The sequence below is a fragment of the Colossoma macropomum genome, unplaced genomic scaffold (genome assembly GCF_904425465.1).
Source record: "Colossoma macropomum unplaced genomic scaffold, Colossoma_macropomum, whole genome shotgun sequence".
Classification (NCBI taxonomy): Eukaryota; Metazoa; Chordata; class Actinopteri; order Characiformes; family Serrasalmidae; genus Colossoma; species Colossoma macropomum.
The window spans coordinates 23367000-23384752 of record NW_023494784.1 but is presented as its reverse complement, the minus strand read 5'-3'; the positions used below and the strand labels follow the sequence as shown (position 1 = coordinate 23384752).

The window sequence follows — 17753 nt, the reverse complement described above, 5'->3', positions numbered from 1 at the left end:
ATGTAAAGTTGGTCTAGTGTTTAAATGTGATTGTTACATTATAGACATTTAAGAGACTGTCAAAAGTGTTAAGACAAGGCAGACAAGTTAGAAGAGTGATCAGCTCATGCCAAGCATTGCATTTTAAGTTAATTTAACATGAAAATAAAGCATCATTCTTAATTATCTCTTGAAACATTTGCTGTTTTACTTTACCATACTGGTGTTTGTTTAAATGATACTTTTTGACTTTTTAGCTCCATTCGTAGGATACCATTCTACACAGTTGCATAGGATCTTTATTCAGTGTCATTTACAGCAATATCCAAACAAAAGGCAGAATAAGAAATTACATTTTCCAGAAACAATCTTCCCTCTGTAGAATAAATAAAAGTACTCCAGATCCCCATCCACAGCCAGCCCCGTCCTGCAAAAGCCAAGATATTTATTAACCAAAGACCAGCAGCTGTCAGAACAGAATGCAGGCAAACTGGACAAAATTAACAGTAGCCTGAACAGGTGGCAGCAAATAAGCTGGCATTGCACTTAACTGCAAAGAATACTGTGGTAAGCAGACAATAAAGGCCAAAATCTAAAGACATTAAAGCCCAACTAGTACTGAGTAGCAATTTACTTCTAAGCCTTCACACTTAAATATTGTTCAAGTGTTCTTCAAGAGTAGTAAAGAAAGTAAAGAAAATGGTTCTATATAGAACCATGAACATTCCAAGAACCCTTTGCATGATTAAAGGATTCTTTGCAGGGTGAAAGAGTTCTTCAGACTGATGAGAAATGTCCTGTAGGTTCTATATAGAACCTTTACGAAAAAGTTCAAGAACCCTTGGAGAACCATCATTTTTAAGTGTGTATGCATAAGCTTTGCATCTGTACTACAAACTACAGAAGCATATGAGTTATAGTAATAGACAACTGAAGTCTTGCATCATTTTGTAGTCTGTGTTATGCCCATATTTGGAACTCCGGGTCTAAGCTTGATTTCTCTATGGCCAAAATGAATGGGGTTTTTTTTCGAAAAATTGCATGGATTGCACCCTGTGGTAAATAAAAATGTTTAGAACCCAGTAAGTTTTTCCTATGTACATTTTTCTCCCACGTATCACTGAACCCACTGAATTATGAAGCCATTAAAGAGTAAGGCAAGTGTTCTGACTACTTTGTCAAAATGTTCTATCAAAGCACATATTTACAGGTAGCTTCATACATAAAACATCTAGGTATGATATTTTGCTAACTTAAAACACCTTATAAAATAATGAAAATACTACTGGCATTAAAACTACAAAGGTGAATTTAGAATTTTCCTGTTAATGATGTAGCAGTTATTATAACGCTTCAGGAGCCAGAACAGAAAAACTGCGCCATTTAAAGTGGAACAAGAAAATTTAAGCAAGAAGCTGGCGCTTATCGGAAAATGTTTCCAGCATGAAAAGAATACTTAGCATATTATGATAGCCTAAATCACCTTTTCAGGGGGTAAGTATTAATACAAAGCTGAGTCTGTACTGAATTAAAATTAAAAACTAAATAAAATGTTTAAAACGCTGTGTTACTACACTGTACTAATGACATTTGCATACTCAGGAGGACTGCTCGATGGGTAAGATGAACTGTAAGAAGACTGGCTATAGCGGTCGTATAACTTTGTAGTTTGTCAGCCTTCTTCAAGGGTGACCAGAATGAGCACTAATAGGTGAAAACCACTTTCAGTCTGCTCATGTTGAGCAGTGTATCCTGAGAGCAGGTCAGTGTAGCCTGAGAGCTTGTAGGGCTACCACACCGGCACTAACACACAGTGCTGTTTTGTGCATTTTTTTAAATGAGTCTGCCTATCTAATGACATTGATTCAGCGCACAGTAACATTAGCTTAATTGTAGCAATATTCATATTTCGACTCTTTAACCACCTCATAAGGATCCAGTGATATTCGACAGAAAAATGTTCATAGGGTAAAACATATCAGCTTTGGAACAGTTTTAATTACCACAGGATGCAACTGAGGCAATTGTTCACTAAATTCTATAGATTTTCCCCATAGAGAAATTACTTTCAGACCCAGAGTTTCTTGTATGGGCATAAAACTACAGCTGCCAACTACAGAGTGATGACACGACTACAGTGGTCTACAGGTCCCACATTTATCAACTATGCACATCGCCTAATATAACTGCTTTGTATAGCATTATTTGATCAAATTTAAGGATCACCATGTAAATATCTTTATAACACCGTCAGCATCATATCAGCTTTATCAATATCAGGTTTCTGTGCTTTCCTCTCCTAGTATCAAAACCACAAAACAGCTTCCAGTAATTACTGGCTCCGTTCCAGAGAACAAACCTAGCTCTCACCCAAAAAGAATGATTGAGTCTAAGGTTAGGCTTAATTTGGAAATCTGGAAAACCAGCCCAAAGAGAGCCAAAAACATAACATGATGACGTTTTTGCGATGATAAATACAGATAACACACTCTTTTACAAAAAAAGACTACACAAGTTCTAAACCAGGGGCGGCACGGTGGCGCAGTGGGTAGCGCTGTCGCCTCACAGCAAGAAGGGCCTGGGTTCGATTCCCGGCTGGACGACCAGGGTCCTTTCTGTGTGAGTGTGTGTGTGTGATTGTGTATGTATGTCTGTCTGTCTGCCCTGCGATGGACTGGCAACCTGTCCAGGGTGTATTCTGCCTTCTGCCCAATGACAGCTGGAATAGGCTCCAGCGACCCATAAGGATAAGCGGTTTAGATGATGTATGTATGTATGTATGTAAGTTCTAAACTGAGACAAGGGCTTATTTAAACAGTAAAATGCTTTAACAAATAAAGCCTTGGACTCATCACTTGCAGGTTTCAATGAATCCCAATATTTTACCCCGAATTATGTACCCATATTTCAGTGTTGATAAATGAGGATGGCAAGCTACATTTTCAGATCTTCTAGCTTTTCATGCTGGTTATTTTGTATTTTTTTAAAATATCAAAAACATAATATTCATTTATGTTTTGCACACAAGGATGTACCTTTATGCATCACATCACCTGAGAGTGGAAGTGAAGCGAATTGGCAAAACTGCTTGTATTTAAAGACACAGCTGCTTTCTGAAGCAGTTTTGTGGAGAACAGTCAAGAGCCCGGTTGAGTTCAGTAAGCAACATGGAAATTTTCTTTTATAACATAACGGTAAAATGAAACATGGTAACATAAAGCCATGTATGCTGTTTTCTTTATATGTAATGGAAACAATTTAGTTGCTGCATCATAGCTATATCATACTTGACTCATATACCAAAGTACATACACTATATATCCAAAACTTTGTAGACACCAGTTCACCCCAAGTTCACACAGGCACATGTTAATGCCAAGTGCACATGAGGCCTTAGGGAGGTCAGGTACTAAGTTTGGATGATTAGTTCTTGATCACAAACACCACATCAACTAATCCCACAGGTACTGGTATGGTGACATTAGGCTCATGTGTAGCTGCTCCAGAGCATCCCATTCTACTGTCATTGCTTTTCCATGGAAACCACACAAGCTGTGTGTGCACAATTCATCACCTGTGTCAGCAGTGAGTGCACCTTAAAGTAGCTAAATTTAGTAAGGCAAGGTAGGTGTCTGGATAGTTTTAGACATAAAGTGTATCTTATGGAAACAATTTCCTAAACTGTCTGGAAACCGTAGGGGTGCTAAAGGAGCTGTTCAAAAACACAGATTTGTGAAATGTGCTAGTTCCCCAAGTGTGGTTGATTTGGAAGGACAGTTCCTGCTGTACTTTGTCAGTTTTCCACTGGAGCTACTTAAGCAACCTATCTGATGAAAGTTTACAGTCATGCAAAAGTTTGGGCACCCCTGGTCAAATTACAGTATTGTTGATTTTCTCCTCTACAGAGAACACACTTCTGCACGTTAATGCAAGTTTACTGTACAGCACAACAGCACTAAAGTTATGGCACACCGTTTATGCTTGAGGTTTTCACCAAATTACTCCTTTAACCTGCATCAGACATTAGTATAACACTATCTAATGACAAATAATACTTACAATTTAATTTCACGCCTTTATATCTTGAAACCAAGTGCCCTCATACACTCCTTGTGAGCTTCAATAAGATCTGTGCAACGTTCTTCACCCTTTTCAATGATGCTGCAAACAAACATTAACACAAACAGCAAGAAAACAAAATTACACAAACAATCTGTGGACAGATACAAATGCTTTGTTGGAACACCTAGCTAATACAAAATGTCTACCGAAGGTAAATGCACTCATTAAATTGGGCCTGCAGTTTTTTCAAAGGTTGATGGACTTTTAAAATAATAAATATGATGAGCATGACTCTCTTTAACAGTGAATAACCACATTATAATGAATTTTGTGGTTTTACAGCACTACAGAAGCATGGCAAGTGTAATGAACTTTATAAAGGGCCTACTAGTACAAGTTCAATTTATTATCCCATTCGTGTGAATTGTGAATCTGCAGTTGTTCACATGTATTTCTTACTGCTATATTTGATGTAAACACTTGACAACAACTGTTAGAAACATCACATGGAATAATGTAGCCCAGGCTTGTATGCAAATACACTAATTGATATCTACAGATAGTACTCATGGGGGGCTTGGACCTGGATTTAGTTCCTTACGTCTATACATGGACTCCTTTTTTCTTTTGATAACACTTCCTTCTATAAACTGTTCTTCTATAAAGCTGCTTTGAGACAACACTGGTTGTAAAAAGCGCTATATAAATAAATGTTGTTGTTATACTCTTCTACAAGATCTCCGTACCAAGCATCCCTTGCTTTTTTTGTTTCGGGGCATGCACAGCATGGTTTCAGAGGCTTCTTTTCTTGTGCCCCCTCGATTGCAGGTGTGGCCTCTACACTGGCAGCCGATATGGTTGACATTATTTTGCAGGAGCAGCTGTAAAAGCAAAGCAAAGCAAAATTATAATAGGAATTGTATAAACACAAAGCCGGTTCAAAGCTGGTCCACAATCATGTCAACATTTACAATTGCATTTACATTTACAACTACATTTAATCCAAGCCCTTTAAGGTGCATAGCTCATAAAATGTCCTAAAGCATTTAAGCCCCACACTGATGGGATTCATTCATTCATAAACTGTAATGTAAATATCAAAAGCCCCTACTGTTTTAAATGAGCATTTTCTAAAATAGCACTATGTTTTAAAACTGTAACAGTCAGCATTGTTAAATAAGAAAAAAAAAACAAGTTTATGGTGTGTGTATGTGTGTGTGTGTACACTGCAGCAAGTCACCTTGTAAACCTTGAAATAATGATTTAAAAGTTATAGGTGTCAGGTCAGATTTTGGGTAGTAGTTTTCATTTGTCAGGAAGAACCAGTTCTCAAATGCAAAATCAACATTACGCTGATGAAGATATCACGACAATAGTAACAACAGTCAATTAAGTCCTTGGAAGACAAGTCCTTCACCATGTTTTGACCTGCTTGGGGCGCAAAGCACAACCAACATCAAAGCCAAATGAGCACCCAAATGACAACAGAGGCCAGAAATAATATTTGTCAGTAGGAAGACAAATACTGCCTTCCTCCTGCCTTCAGTTAACAACTAAGGTTTCTAATGAATTTAAGGCAAAAATTACAGACTACACTGAGTAGCTCACTGGGTTTCACACTTTTGGGTCCACCTATTTTTACCTACATTCTTTGGAAAATTAATTAGAAACCTAGCAAACAGGTAGACTTTGTAGCCTTACAGTTACACATTATAACCCATTTGTAGCTACACTGTTTGTTTATTTATTTATTCTTTCATACATTTATTTCGTAAGTCTTTCTTATTTATTTATTGTACTGTACTGTCTCGCACTTCCCGTGTTGCACCATGTTCCTGGAGGAATGTTGTTTCGCTTCACGGTGTACTTGTATATAGCGGACATGACAAAGCCTGACTTGACTTTTTTACTGTATGTCAGCACACTGCGGCACCCAGTGTCAGAATTAAAAAAAATCTCAACATCTAAGCCAATTGTGCAATTGTGTATATCACTTTGAAAGTATTTCTACAGATTCTTCCCTTAACAAAGAACTACAACTAAGAACCAAAGGCAACTGAATAAAGAGAATGATTTGTCAGCAAGCAGGTTATTCTAATTCTAACGTGTCACAAATAACGTTGAACTTATCACAAACAACAGTCAGCAAGCGAGTTTACCACCAAAGCACGTCATGTATCGACAAAAATACAGTGTTTTATCAAAACACAGCTAAAAGATAACAAACCCCTTAAATAAGAAGATACCTAACATGAGGAAGTTAACCTCTAGCACACAGCGGCTAACGCGGAATCGAGCTGTCTGTCTGCCGTTCAGGTTCAACTCGCTTCGCAGCTCACTAACTCTGTTTCTGGGCTTGACCAGGTGAGAGAACCTGAAGTAACTGTGTTTACAACATTTATGAAATGTGTTTATAACAGTTATGAATTCAGAGACCATTTGGAAAAGGTGGTACTTGTCAGACTTACAGAAGGAGCAGCAGAAAGTTAAGGTCAGGTTCGTCCTTCCTCTCACAGCGTGGTGGAAACCAGACAGAACAACACGCGCTTATGTAAAACATCCGGGGCGTACGTAAAACAACGTCAAAATAAAAGTCTGAAGCAGGACGTTAGAATAGGAAACGATAAAATTGAAATAATCTCTGGATTTATTTATCCAGCCTGCTTTCTCGCCTCTACAACATTATTAAAAATAAAGTAATGAAAAATAATTTTAATTATATCAGGAGGAGTAAATGTCAGTCTACCGTATTTGCTTTATAACGCACTAACCTAGGTAAGTTATAAAACTTTGGGTTCTACACACAAATAGTGCACGTTGTGTCCAGTAGGGATAATCAGAAAAGAAAGATAATAGGTTCTTATGTATTTAAAAGTGTTAATATCAAATTCTCCCCAAATATGATAATGTTTAATTATCTTAGGGTAGCATTTTCCAGTTAAGATATATGTATTGTTACACTGTACATCCTGAATTTTATATTGACAAATACATCACGATAATGATAGAATAACAGAATCTTAAAAACGGTTGGTGATTTAGGCTCCTTGTTAAACCATAAATATTAAGTAAAATAAAAAGGATGTTTTCCACAGACAAAATAACTTCAACCCAGAGACCTATAAACTAGTAGTACCAGCTTTACCAGGAACGTTATTAAAGAGAATTGCCACACTAGAATACTTTGTAGAACGATGGCTCAAAATAATTCTATCACAAGACTGATTTATCTAAAACTGTCATCTCAACATCTGGCCTGGACTGTGTTTCCTGCAGAAGAATGCAATCTGAACCTTTGCAGAACAGGAAGATAACTTTTTGTTTTGCAGCATTTTAAACACAGATATACTAGATGTTGCACTGGGTTCAGCCAGGCACGTCAATACAGCTGTCAGACTGCATCCAATTACAGAGCAGCAGTTTAAGAAAGGTACTGTCCAAAATTTCATTAGCATAGAACTCAGGACAGTGCCTTCTACAAATACTCGCTCCCTGGTAAACATCAGCAAAATAGGCTATAAAAATATTCTTTATTCATTATTCTTTTGTGCAATGATTGAAAGAAAAAAAAAAACTGTATCTTGTTGTGAAATAAATCTATCTGGGCCACAATTGTTGGCACACCTTCATTTAATGCTTTGTGCAGCCTCCCATTCCTCCATACAGAACCTCTCTAGATCCTTCAGATTCCAAGGTCCATGCTGTGGACTCTCCTCTTCAGCTCATCCCACAGGTTTTCTGTGGGGTTTAGGTCAGGGAGCTAGGATGTCTATGGCAAAACCTTGATTCTGTGGTCCATTTTGTGTTGATTTTCAGGTATGCTTTGGATCAATGTCCTGCTGGAAGATCCGGCCATGGCCTAGTTCGAGCATCCTGGCTGAGGCTGTCAGATTTGGTTTAATTTCTTAATGAAGTCCATGATACAGCATATGCAAAAAGGTTTTCCAGGGACTTTGGAAGAAAACCACCCCCATGCATTACATATCCACCACCATACTTCACAGTGGGGATGAGGTACTTTTCTGCATAGCTACATTTGTGTTCACGCCAAACTCACCTCTCGTGCTTGTTGATGAAAAGCTCTACTTTGGTCTCATCTGACCGTAGAACACAGTCACACCTAAAGTTCTAGTAACATCTGTCAAACTATAGGCACCTGAGTTTGTTGGTCCTTGACAGCAGAGCCTTTTATCTGGAGGGCACTGTGTGTAACCATGTAATGTGCAGTGATTGATGTATAGATCTGGCCATGTGGTTGGTAAAGCACAGAGAACTTGTTGGTGTAATTGTTCTTCATCTAGTTTTAGATTAGCACCTTCTTACTGTGTCTTGGGTGTTTGCATTTATCTGTGTGTGTAGTTTAGAAGTGATTCATATATTCATATATAGATTTGCTGTCTGTTGTCTGTTGTTTGTAGTAAAATTAAAAGCTGGATGATGTTATGCGAAAATTCAATCTATACTGAGACATTCATTCACAGATTTGCTAAAGCTCAGAAGTTGTGATGTTTTTTCAAAGTGACGTATTTTGTAATTCGCAAAAAGCGCACAAGCACTCGTTATGACCACCACAAATGCGCAGATAGACGTCTCTGTGAAGCAGAAGATTCAGCCTTTGCTTTAATGCAGCTTAGTACCAGAAAAAATAGTACTAGTAGGAATTACATTTTAGCATGTAACTTATCACTTTGACTTAAATTAGCTAGTAAGAATTCATGGCTTTTCCCAAGCCAGTATAATGATTAAGTTTCTCACATTTTAAAAATTCAATTATATTTTTATATGTTAAAATTCTAGTTACTGCATGCTGAAATTTCTTGTTACTAAAGATTGATTTTTTTTTTCCTTTAACACAGAATTGAATTTGCACATACAATACATTACATGTAATAAATAATGTAATAAACTATATTTTCACTAGTGATTTTCACTAGTAGTAAATCAACTCTAACAGAGCTGCAACATGGGATTTTTTAATTTTACATTTACTTGTTGCATTTAGATTAACACATGTTAAAAGTTTGTTCATACTGGAAAAAATCCAATAACTGTGGGATGAGTTAATGTGGCGTTTGTGATTCAGAACTAATCATCCAGCATCAGCAACTGAAGGCACTAATGCTGTGGTGATTGAAGGCAATCAAATCCTCACAGCAATGTTCAAACGTGGAAGCCTTCCCAGAAGAGTATGAGGCTGTTACTGCAGCAAAGGGGGATAAACTGCCCTTTAAAGGAGAATTTCACTGATTTTTCAAAATCTCTGCATAACTACATGGCTAACATATAAACAAAGTAACTTAGAGTGCTTTGATGCAAAATGCTCCATTCTAGAGAAATTTACGGTCAGAATTATTCACAGTGGTGGTGACAGGAACCAGACGTCTGAAGAGTTTAATGCTTCTAAAAGCTCCCTCACAGAAAGTTATTAACAGTTATAAATACACTGCCTGTTGTCTGAGACTTTGTTTTATGATAGTTTTGTGATAAGATTTTGCCTTTAGCTGTAAGATGTAATTGCATCTGGTTCCTATCACCACCACTGTAAAGACAATCAGTGTTAGTACATTTCTCTACAGTGACCCATTTTCGCACCAACCCACTCTGCATAATGCAGAATTTTTGAAAAATAACAGAAAGGACTTCCAATTGTTCACGCGCCGGGAATCCACTAACGGTCACTGAAAAACAGACGAAGGGCAGAACGTCTCGGTCTGATTAAGTTAGCTTTGCGAGCCAGCGAGCTGTCGAAATGGATTAATTTAATGCCGAAATACGAGAACCAGCACCCCATCAACCCGGAGGAAAACAAACACCGAAAGTCCCCAACAGCACGCTGAGAACCCTACTGGATCTGCAAACGCTGGCAGAGAAGAGAACGGGTTTTCATACAGTGTACTGAAAAGTCTGCAATTTCCACAAGTTAACAAGATTACTCTGCATATATTTAGAAGTAAAGCCGCAAAGTAAAGAGCGTGCTCGTCAGAAAAAGACCGGGAAGTGGGTTTTACATCCTCTGAGCCCCCTGAGGTAACCTTATCATTGGCTAAGTAACGTTAGCTTAGCTATCTAAGCTAGCCGTTAGCTCTAACTCTGACTAGGCCTTTGACTCACTGTCCCGGCAACGCGACGGGGAGCTGAGCCAACTTCAGATGAGCGGATAGGGCAAATAAAACAGCTCGTAGACGTCTAGATAAAGTATGGTTTCGGTTAGCTTTGCGTAAGTTATACACAGCTACTTAATTTTAAGTTTCTGTTTTAGCTAGTTGGATACAGACAACCAAGAAAGTAACAAAAAACAACAAAAATATCACTCGGTTGATATTGAGTCACCTTAACGTTACCTCTAAAGTTAGAATTCGATATATTTGTACCTAACACTAACATCACTAAATGTAAACCAAATGACATATGATGATGAAAATAAATGAATTTTAAAAGGTAAACGTAACACAAATTTAATGATTTATCTCGCTTCCTTGATTGACTAATGATCGGTATGGATTTTACTTCACAGTTAAATGTGTCTATTTTATATTTCTTCTTAACTAAACAGTTAAAAGTTAACAGTGTTGTAAAGTTTCAGCTGTCTGATTTAGTATTTATTTTGATCTTTCAATGTGATCCAGTCCTTTTCCGTTCTTTTGTTAGTAGTAGTATTTACCTAGACTGATATTGATCCAGTGCAAAGTCATTAAGCCAAGCCATCATGAGTATTCACTGGAGATGCACACCTGCTCAAAACGTACGAGTCTTTCCACACCAACTCACCTAAACTCTTATAGGTCACAAAATTGACTTTAATGAAAAAAATCAAGTAAAAAATGCATGTAATTTAATTTATGCAACCATTGAATAAGTTAGAAGTTATGCTCAAAATATTATTTTTTAAAGTTTCCCCCAGCAAGCTCTAAATCACATTGTTGCTATCATGCAAAAATCCTTGCATCTCCATTTTTGTCCATTTTTACTTTTTTGCATATTTTAAAGCTCCACTTACTCTTTGCAATGTGTTAAAATTTCACTGTGAATAAATCATTAGAAATGCTCCAAAATGAACAAAAAAATATTGTTCCATTAACTTCTCATAAAAATGAAGATATTTTCCTTCTCCTCTAAAGTTGCCATTTTGGAGGTTTAGTTCCAACAGTGACAACATGATAATGTTTAGTTTAACTGCCTACAAAATGACAGGAGTGAGGTGAAGTATTAACTGAGTGCCTGAGGTCATGGGGTCAGAATGTCTCTCAAACTACAATCAAAGACCACCTATATAACCACAAGTTGTTTTTCTTCTGGGTTGCCTGAAGAAAACCTCTACTGTCAAGGACCGACAAACTTAAGCACCTACAGTTTGTCAAACATTACTGGAACTTTAAGTGGGACCATGTTCTATGGTTAGATGAGACCAAAGTAGAGGGTTTTGGTAACAAACACCAGAGATGAGTTTGGCATGAACACAAAGGTAGCCATGCAGAAAATTACCCCATCCTCACTATGAAGTATGGTGGTGGATCTGTGATGTTGTGGGACAGTTTATTCAGATACATAGTATCACAGACTCTATCAAGTACCAGCAAAAATAAAACCAAAAGCTGACTCCCTCTAGCCAGGAAGCTTAAACTGGTGCAAAGTTTGGATTTTCTAGCAGGACAGTGATCCAAAGCATGCCTCAAAATGTCTCACTGACCACAGAATTAAGGTTATGTCGTGGCCACCCCAGTCCCCTGAACTAAACCCTATAGAAAACCTGTGGAATGAGCTGAAAAGGAGAGTCCACAGTGTGGACCTCAGATCTGAAGGATCTGGAGAAATTCTGTTATCCTCATGCCAATATTTGTGGAGGGCACTGTATGCATATGCATATGTGACATCATGCATACTGTAAATAAAAACAATGCAATGATGTGCAAATAATTTAAATCCCATATTTAATTGAAAATAGTACAAAGACAACATATCAAATGTTGAAACTGAGAAATTTTATTGTTTTTTTTAACCATATATGCTCATTTTGAATTTGATGCCAGCAACACGTTCAGACAAGTTAGGACAGGGGAAATAAAAAACTGGTAAAGGCTGAGTCTTTCAGGAGTAAAGATGCGACATATTCAATAATACAATTCAATAATTCAATGTGAAATAGCAAAAAACGTGGGGATTTCATCATCTACAGTACTTAATATCATTAAAAGATTGAGAGGATCCAGAGAAATCTCTATATGCAAGGGACAAGGCTGAAAACCAATATCGGATATTGTTCCTATCCAAACTTCTTTGAAATGTGCTGCATGCCTAAATTTGAAAAGTTAAATGTTTTTGTTCAAATACAGGTCAAAGTAGATTTATAAATCACTGCTTTCTGTTTTGGCGGCACGGTGGCGCAGTGGGTAGCGCTGTTGCCTCACAGCAAGAATGGCCTGGGTTCGATTCCCGGCTGGGCGACCAGGGTCCTTTCTGTGTGGAGTTTGCATGTTCTCCCCGTGTCCGCGTTCGTTTCCTCCGGGTACTCCGGTTTCCTCCCACAGTCCAAAAACATGCAGTCAGGCCAATTGGATGTGCTAAATTGCCCCTAGGTGTGAGTGTGTGTGTGAATGTATGTGTATGTCTGTCTGCCCTGCGATGGACTGGTGACCTGTCCAGGGTGTATCCTGCCTTCCGCCCAATGACAGCTGGGATAGGCTCCAGCACCCCACCGCGACCCAGAAGGATAAGCGGTTTAGATGATGGATGGATGGATGAATATGTGAAGCTATATGAGTTTAAAGCGACATCACAACTAAAAATCCATTTTTGAGACCTTTTGCCATATATACAAAACCAATTCCAAAACCATTGGGACAAGGCAGGTAAAATGCAAATAAAACAGAAAGCATACATACATCATCTAAACCGCTTATCTTTCTAGGTCGCGGTGGGGTGCTGGAGCCTATCCCAGCTGTCATTGGGCGGAAGGCAGGATACACCCTGGACAGGTCGCCAGTCCATCGCAGGGCAGACAGACAGACATACACATTCACACACACACACTTAGGGGCAATTCAGCATGTCCAATTGGCCTGACTGCATGTTTTTGGACCGTGGGAGGAAACCGGAGTACCCGGAGGAAACCCACGCAGACACAGGGAGAACAGGCAAACTCTACACAGAAATGGCCCTGGCCGCCCGGCCGGGAATCGAACCCGGGCGACAGCGCTACCCACTGCGCCACCGTGCCGCCCGCTTCACATATTGTATGCAGAAATTAAAGTAAAAAAGGAAAGCCTTTTCCTTCCATACTGTGATGTCTTTCACAGTGAAACATGGTTTTGGTGAGGTTCTCTGGTGAGTTTAATGTATGTGCTTGATGGTGGGTGGGGGTTGTGGGAGGGTGGAATGAAATGTGATATTATTGGTTAATATTATTTTTGGTTTGGATTTTTTCCACTGAGGCACAGTGATGGAATCAGACAGTCATTTTCGAGCAGAAGTCATTACACCTCAATTGAAGATTATGAGAAAGCAAGAATTTTTTCTTTAAAATGGGATGATATCATGAATTGTGCTTAATATGACTACAGACATTAACTTGAAAGGTAGAAAAGGGTCATTTTTGCAATTTTGATTGATTTGTTTGATAACATTTTAGAAATACTAAAATAAATGACTAACTGACTCAAGGAACCAAACACAAACAGTTTGACATTTTGTGACAAAAATGTATCTTCAAAACATGAATCTGTTGTAGAGTTATATTATCTTTAAACTATGTTATTTAAAGTGATTTTTTTTTCTTAGTGTTGGATTTATATCCAGTTCATATTTCAGGTCAGTCCTATCATTCTGTAGTTAAAATGAGTACTTAAATTTGTAACTTGCCAGAGTGAACTTCAAAAATTCAAAAGTTGAATATTAAAAAGAAAGATGTAAATAGACTGGCCCTAGGTGAGTTGGCAATATCCAAATATGCTTTAACTGTCTGTAAAACTGAATCTGTGTGTAAGAAGGTCAAAGGAGTACACAGCCAAAACAAAAACATCTCTGTCCAAATACTTGTAAGTGAGTGATAAATGCAAGTGAGTGATTAGTAATTGTGCTTAAATTGTACTATTCTCTTCTATTGCTTATTCCACAGGCACTACTATGTCATGTTTATACTGCTCTTGACAGTCACAAACCTTTTCTCTGTCCCACAGGAGCTGGCATTCTCTGAGGAAGCACAAGGTGTGGTTTATGATCTTTGGCTGGCCTTTAATTTGTTTTCTGACACCCTGTTTGCAATTGATGTTGGACTTAATTTTCGAATGGGCATTCTCAGAGATGAGAATGAGGTAAGAATGTTTCTCCTCTCAAGTCTTGTAGCAAAATATTACATATTTTTTAGAAACAGATATATGGTATTAGCATTTAAAAAAAAAATGTTAGGACTTATGCTAACTTATTTGTAGAGGTCTGAGTGTTTTGAGTATACTGTGCACTAAGATGTTGTGTATACGCATAATCAGCAAGGGTGAGATAAAACTCACCAGGAGCTACGCAATTTGCTATGAATGTATAGGTCAGTACATTTTTTCAAAGAAAATAAACCCATTTTTCTTTAAAACGTTTTGGCTTCCTCAAAATTTTCATGAATAAAATACTAAATGCAGTGCTAGACATGACACTTGTTTATGAATTTGAATTTCTGTTATTCATTGAAAGGTTAACTTTTTCTTTCTCTTCGTGTAAGATCAAGTTGATAAACAACAAACATTTTTTGCTGATCTTTACCAAGAATGCCAATATTTGTTCAGGGCACTGTGGTGGATGTCTGGATGCACATCACGCCTTGCACCAGTTAGTACATCTTCTATTTTTTGTCTGTGAAATGTATTTAGTAAGTGCTGGTGCAAGGTGAAGCGCTAAATGAAGTCCAGTGAGCTGGTTTCACTCGCAGTCATACATGCTCCTGCCAACATGTATCACAGATGAGATGGTAGATCGTGAGCAGTTATCTTTTTCTAAACTTTTCTGAAGTTAATCTCATATTTCCATAATGCTTTGCCCAGAACTTTACAGTTTTATGTACTTTCTTGCCAACTGTTATGATATTACTCTATCCTAGAGGGCTTAAAGATTCCTTTTTTGTATCGAAGTAACAATTGAAAAGACTGAAGTTTTCAAATTGCAAGAACTATAATTTTCATTATAGCCTGCGTTATCAAGAAGTATTAAGGGGAGAAATTTAATTCAATAGCACGTGAACTGCCTGTCAGACCAATCAGAAGCAACCAAACACCCGTGGGCTATGTACATAACAACAGAACTAAGTAGCAATCTGATGCACTATGTTCAGTGTTTAATGGCCGCTTACCAGTGGTGTGCATCCTGTGCTAAACCCTCTGAAGCAATGTTGGTGTATTCTTCTCTTCATCTTCTTTTTATGGTAGAGTTTAGTTTATCTTACATCCTGGATAGTTCAGAAAATGCATACCCTTTAAATAAATCAGAATGTTTGCACTTTAACTTCAGTGCAGAGCCAAAGATTAATTAGGGAGCAATACAGACCAATAAAACAAGTTTTTTTAATAAATTGTGGGCCTACCTGTCAACATTTTGGGAGAAATACAGGTTATCTGAAGATAAGACTAATACCTCCAGAAATGTAGTTGCAGAACAAGGTTAAGCTTTAGTCATAAATACCATTTCAAAACATGTGAACATTCACTACATATACTTTATATTTTTGTGTCTCATTTTCAGTCTGACAAATGTACATTCTCTTATGAACTACAGGAAGTTTGGGTTAGGACAATGAGAACTAATGTAAAGTGCAGCATTCCAAAACATCAGCAATGGCTGATTCAGCCACAGAAAGAATTTTGCTCACTGGGTGCTTGGAATACCCAAGTGCCCAAAAATTGCAAACGTCCAGATTCACCACTTACTATATTTGCAGTATTGCAAAGTTACAATATATTGTATTTAGCCCTGACCTTTGCCATTTTTATTTGGCTGAGGAATATTTTTGACATTGCTTTACATGAAATGCATCTGTCTCTCTGTAGGTGGCTATTCTTGACCTGAAGGTAATAAGGAACAAATATCTGAAGACTTGGTTTATACCAGATGTACTGTCTTCTCTCTCCTTTGATTTGATCATCATTTTAATGGTAAGAATAATACGAATGTTTAATTATCGAACACAGAACAGCTTTCTTGAGATCTGAGAAAAGATTTGTAAAACTATGTATCTGGGCAGTAAGAGTTTGTTAACAAAGCGCTTACATTAGGATAAATACATGAACAATATGTGTGTCAATATGTTAAATTAACCATTTACAAATCTCTTCTCGAGGAAATCCAGTATTTAATTTTACTATCCAAAACCTGCTTCTGATGTGTGCTGTTGATGGAATTTACAAACCCAATTCCAAAAAAGTTGAGACAGCAGGAAAAATAAATCAGAATGTTTGCACTTTATATAAACAGACAGCAATGATTTGCAGATCCTTTTTGAAAACTATAAAAATCCAAAATATTTAATGTTTCAGCTAATCTTCATTATTTTTTGTATATATCCATTTATTTTAAATTTGATGCCTCCAAAAGCATTAAAACAAGGGCATGTTTACCTCTATGTTACATTACTTTTCATTTATTACAGTGTTCAGTAATCGTTTTTAAACTAAGAACACAGATTTTTGTAGTGAAAGTGGTATTGTTTTTTCCCATTCTTGGTACAACACTTCAGCTGCTCAACAGTCTGGACTCTCCATTGTTAAATATTGTGCTTCATAATGCGCCACTTGTTTTTAATGTGAGACAGGTCTGGACAGCAGGCAGTCCAGTTTACCACCTGTACTGTTTTACTGCAAAGCCGTACCATTATAACGTGTGCAGAATTTGGCTTGGCATTGTCTTACTGAAAGAAACAGGGACGTCCCTGAAAAAGACGTTGTCTTGATGGCAGCATTTCGTCGCTGTCCAAAGAAAAACAAGTTTGTCCAAAGTAGTAACTTTACAGGAGAGGGCGAAAATGGGGTTCTTTACTTTCAATGTAAGAGATTTTAAAAATGCATATATCTTTTTTGTTTTTTCTTTTTTGGACTGCAACAATATCTTGAAAGTATGAATGTCCTCAGTATTCATAGTGCCTTCACAGATGTGCAAGGCTACCCCTATGATTCGCATTAACACACTCCCATACCATGACAGATGCTGGCTTTTGAACTAACAATCAGGATGGTCCTTTTTCTCTTTGACCTGGAGAACACCTGAAGGTCCATTATTTCCAAAAACATGAAGATGGATTTGTCAGACCACATGCTTCCACTTTACATCAGTCCATTTCAGATGAGCCTTAGCCCAGAGAAGACAGCTGTGTTTCTGCATGTTGTTGATATATGGCTTCTGCATTGCGTAGTAGGGTAAATTGCATTTATAGATGCAGCGAACTGCGCTTACTGACAAGGGTTTTCCAAAGTACACCAGAACCCATGTGGTTATAGTCATTACAGAAGCATGCCGATTTGAGGTACTGAAGGTCACAGGCACTCAGTATTGGTTTTCTGCCTTGTCCTTTATGCACATTCGTCTGGATTCTCTGAACCCCCTGAACTGTAGATAGTGAAATCCATAAATTCAATCGTGCATTAAGAAATGTAGTTCTTAAACTGTTGTGAATTTTTACTCACATAGTTTTTCACCTTTTTCGACTAATCTTTCCGTAAATGTTCCTTTTATATCCAGTCATG

The 17753-nt window shown here is 37.6% G+C and overlaps 1 protein-coding gene across 1 annotated transcript; it reads right to left on the bottom strand.

Moving 5' to 3' along the window:
- Positions 1-250: 250 nt before the first annotated feature.
- LOC118799882 (cytochrome c oxidase copper chaperone) lies at positions 251-6611 on the bottom strand. Its single transcript, XM_036560003.1, has 4 exons — positions 6510-6611; positions 4788-4922; positions 4039-4140; positions 251-406 (listed from the first exon to the last, which is right to left on the bottom strand). Exons 1-3 carry the CDS (start codon positions 6599-6601, stop codon positions 4056-4058), a joined length of 312 nt encoding a protein of 103 aa, XP_036415896.1. The 5' UTR covers positions 6602-6611; the 3' UTR covers positions 251-406; positions 4039-4055.
- Positions 6612-17753: the final 11142 nt, after the last annotated feature.